Source organism: Dryas octopetala, chromosome 2 (genome assembly GCF_963921425.1).
Source record: "Dryas octopetala chromosome 2, drDryOcto1.1, whole genome shotgun sequence".
NCBI classification, from domain to species: domain Eukaryota; kingdom Viridiplantae; phylum Streptophyta; class Magnoliopsida; order Rosales; family Rosaceae; genus Dryas; species Dryas octopetala.
This window is the reverse complement of record NC_141367.1, coordinates 23390490-23394408: the sequence shown is the minus strand read 5'-3', so window position 1 is coordinate 23394408 and position 3919 is coordinate 23390490. Positions and strand designations below refer to the sequence as shown.

At 39.4% G+C, this 3919-nt stretch overlaps 1 protein-coding gene across 1 annotated transcript; it reads left to right on the top strand.

Annotated features, from left to right (window-relative positions):
- Positions 1-642: 642 nt before the first annotated feature.
- On the top strand, positions 643-2424 carry LOC147294333 (MATE efflux family protein). The gene has a single exon (XM_086234063.1). The coding sequence runs from the start codon at positions 677-679 to the stop codon at positions 2132-2134; it is 1458 nt and encodes a 485-aa protein (XP_086090189.1). The 5' UTR covers positions 643-676; the 3' UTR covers positions 2135-2424.
- The last annotated feature ends 1495 nt before the right edge of the window (positions 2425-3919 follow it).

Below are 3919 nucleotides of genomic sequence, written 5' to 3'. Positions count from 1 at the left end.
TCAGAGCTTGGTTATCTGCGTGTAAGGCCCAATGGCCATACGTGCTCCCACGTCACCCAATATAATTTGTTCACGTGTAAGGCTCAAAAATCTCGTCACACGTGTGAGGGCGTGTTGAGAGTAATGTGAAGCAATGTCCTACATCGAAAAACTAGAGCTTAGCATATATGTGCTTATAAGTCTTGAACATCTCCACCCATTCCCAATTGATTTTGAGTTAAATTCCCTAATATATAATATATAGCTGGATAGTTGAGAAACAAAAGAAAATTGATCAAATTAAACCCCACCAGTACTTCCACACATCCTTATAAAAACCTTGCACGTCCGTTAATTTAAAACACAAACTCGGCTCTCTCTCTCTCTCTCTCTCTCTCTCTCTCTCTCTCTCTCGTATAACAAAAGGAAGTAGACAAGGAAGAAAACAAAGCGAAAGGAAACAAAGATAATGGCTGCAACAGCAGAGCAAAACCAAAAGTACCCGACAATGCCAGAGGTACAAAATCCTCAAAATTCATACAATTCCTATTAAATTTGAATTCTGTCACCTTCAGTTTTTGATATTACACATGTACGCATACCTTTGTTTCAAATTTTGAACATATATTTTAATTATTCTATATAGGTGGTGGAGGAGCTTAAGAGAGTGACAGATATTGGCGTCCCCATAGCAACCATGAGTCTAGTGGGCTACCTCAAAAACATGGTCTTAGTGGTCTGCATGGGCAGGCTCGGCAGCCTCGAGCTAGCAGGTGGGGCTCTAGCCATTGGCTTCACCAACATCACTGGCTACTCAGTCCTCTCTGGCTTGGCCATGGGCATGGACCCCCTCTGCAGCCAAGCCTTTGGCTCCCAAAACTCCTCCATGGCCTTCCAAACTCTACAAAGAACAATTCTCTTACTCCTTCTCACCTCTCTCCCTATTGCCTTGCTTTGGCTCAACCTCGAACCCCTCATGCTTGTTCTCCACCAAAACCCAGATATCACAAGAATTGCAAGCTTGTATTGCCGCTTTGCAATCCCTGATCTCTTGGCTAATAGTCTTCTTCATCCTATAAGAATTTTCTTGCGTAGCCAAAGCTCAACATGGCCATTGATGTGGTGCACTTTGCTAGCAAACATTGTACACCTTCCCCTCACTATCTTCTTGACCTTCACTCTTTCTCTTGGGGTCAAAGGAATAGCCATTTCCACTTTCCTCTCCAATTTCATCACTCTCTTTTTTCTTTTGTGTTACATGGTCTACACCCATGTTCCTCCTGATCAGTCTGATCCGACTACTAATTTTGATTCAGCACCCATATTGTCCAGACCATTACTACCCAAACCGTTAATACCATTTTCGTTAAAGAGTGCACTAGGGGATCATTGGGGGATACTATTTCGATTGTCTATACAAAGTTGTGCAGCGGTTTGTTTAGAATGGTGGTGGTACGAGTTCATGACAATTATGGCCGGTTACCTTGACAAGCCTCACATTGCCCTTGCAACATCAGCCATAGTCATACAAACAACCTCTCTCATGTACACATTACCAACGGCACTAAGTGCATCGGTGTCTACCCGAATAGGCAACGAGCTTGGAGCTGGCCAGCCGGAAAAGGCCCGTCTGGCGGCGGTGGTGGCGGTGGGGATGTCCCTGGTGGGCTCATTGTTGGGCTTGTCACTGACCACCCTAGGGAGAGAGACATGGGGGAGAATCTTCACCAAGGATAGTGAGGTTTTGGAGCTAACCATGGCTGTGCTGCCCATAATTGGACTATGTGAGCTGGCCAATTGCCCACAAACCACAAGCTGTGGGATTCTGAGAGGAAGTGCCAGGCCTGGGATTGGGGCTTGGATTAATTTTTACTCATTTTACATGGTGGGTGCCCCTGTGGCGATAGTGATGGCTTTTGTTTGGAGACTAGGGTTTGAAGGGCTTTGTTATGGGCTTCTGGCGGCTCAGATCACATGTGTGGTGTCCATATTAACAGTGGTGCACAAGACGGATTGGGAGAGAGAGTGGCTCAAGACTAAACACTACTTTGTGGGAAACAATAGTATTGATAGAAGGGCTGCATTTGCACATGCAGACGAAGAAACAGTCAAATGTGAAGAGGGGTGTTTGAAAGTAGAATTTGATGAAAAGTGAAAGGGATTTAATTAATTTTCGTGTGGAAAAAGAGAATGTTTAGGCATTTGCATGTGCACACCAACCAAACAGTCAAATTGAGTGTGAAGAGAGTGTTGCCTTTCTAAGAGGAAAAGTAGAATGTTGAAAAGTGAAAAAGGATATATTTTGCAGGAGCAGATAGTATATTCTGATTTAAGGGACAACTTCAAAGTATATTTTCATTAATTTGCTATCCTATTTAATATATATTATCTGTACTTGTTCCTTCTCCTTGTTGTCTATTTCTAGCTACTTTCTGTCCCCACCATCTCTTTATTATTATATAACTATATTCTTCTTGTATATATTAATCATAAAAATATATATTATGTCCATAATTTTTATCTAGCTAGCTAGCCAATTCCCTAAAATTGATTTTGAGACCATTTATTGTTATACACTGATCAAATGAACCTATATACAAGTTAGTGAAGCTTATAACTTAATTTAAAGGTAAAGTACTTACCTCATATTCATGTTCAAAATTAATGGGATTTGGGAGAAAAATTTGAAAAAAAAAAACCCAATTGTTGGGGGCAAATGAGTAAAAATAATTTTTGGATTATTGGATAGTAGTTAGCTTAGGCTAAAAGCTATGATGTAAGTCTGCCCTTTAGTTATGGTCAAAAAAAAAAAAAAAAGTCTGCCCTTTAATTAGTTCCACTCCACATGAGTTGTGGTCCAATCCTCGGAAATCCTTAATTATGTGTAAGCTAGTTTCTAAAAGAAGAAAAGCAAATAGTAATTGTCGCTGCCATTTGAAATCAAATTGCAGTTTTTAGTTTGGAAGTTACATCTGGTTTTTTAGCAGACAAATGGTACCAGTTGCTCGCTGGGTCAATATTGTTGAAATCTTAATTTGCTATTTTCGCTTCCGACATTCGTCGTGCATATGATATTATTGTCCATATATGTAATACGATATTATTGTCAATTGTCATACATAATAATTTTTATTAAATTGATATCTTTGATCCCCAGTTGTTACAAATTTACAACCTGCGTAAAGCAACATTACTTATTTGAGTTTTGATCAGACGTACATCTATAACATTAATGTGGCGTGTGCTACAATTCTAGCTATGTATGCATGCATACCATATCCATGCATCCACAATTCCACACCACTCATGCATGTTAATATCAACTCGATCTTTATTTCTATCATGTGGTGGATTAATTTGAGAATTCGTGAAAGGGATTGGCAAATAAGAAATGGATGATTGATCATGATTCTATGCTAATTGGTTTAGAGTCCATAATGCTTGGATTTGTAATACAATTAAGATTCAAATTAAAGCAATACCAAGATAGTCAAAGGAGTCAGATCCTCTAAAACAAAGCTATGATTGGCTTAAAAGCCGTTGAAGGAATCTATGTCGTGATGACTATGGTACAGTCGCGATATTTTCCCATTTGCCAAAATCTGATGAGATTAGTGTGTGTTTGCGATCCACAAAGGTTAATGGTATTTTAAGCACCTACGAGCGCTCAAATAAATTTGAATGGGCCCTCTAATAAGTGTATGTGACCCAAATCAAATAAATCATTGGATTTAATCCAACGGTGTATAATCCTTAAACAAATCACAGATCACTCTATTGACACTTTAAATTGTCAGTGTCATGTTAAGGTCTTTTTAGTGTTTACTTTTACCCCAAGAAAAAAAAAAACAAGAAAGAAAGAAAGGGTCTTTTTAGAGACCCTTGGGGTTGGATTAGTGGCCTTTTAATCCTCCAAGTCCAATAAGCCCAACATGTTTGG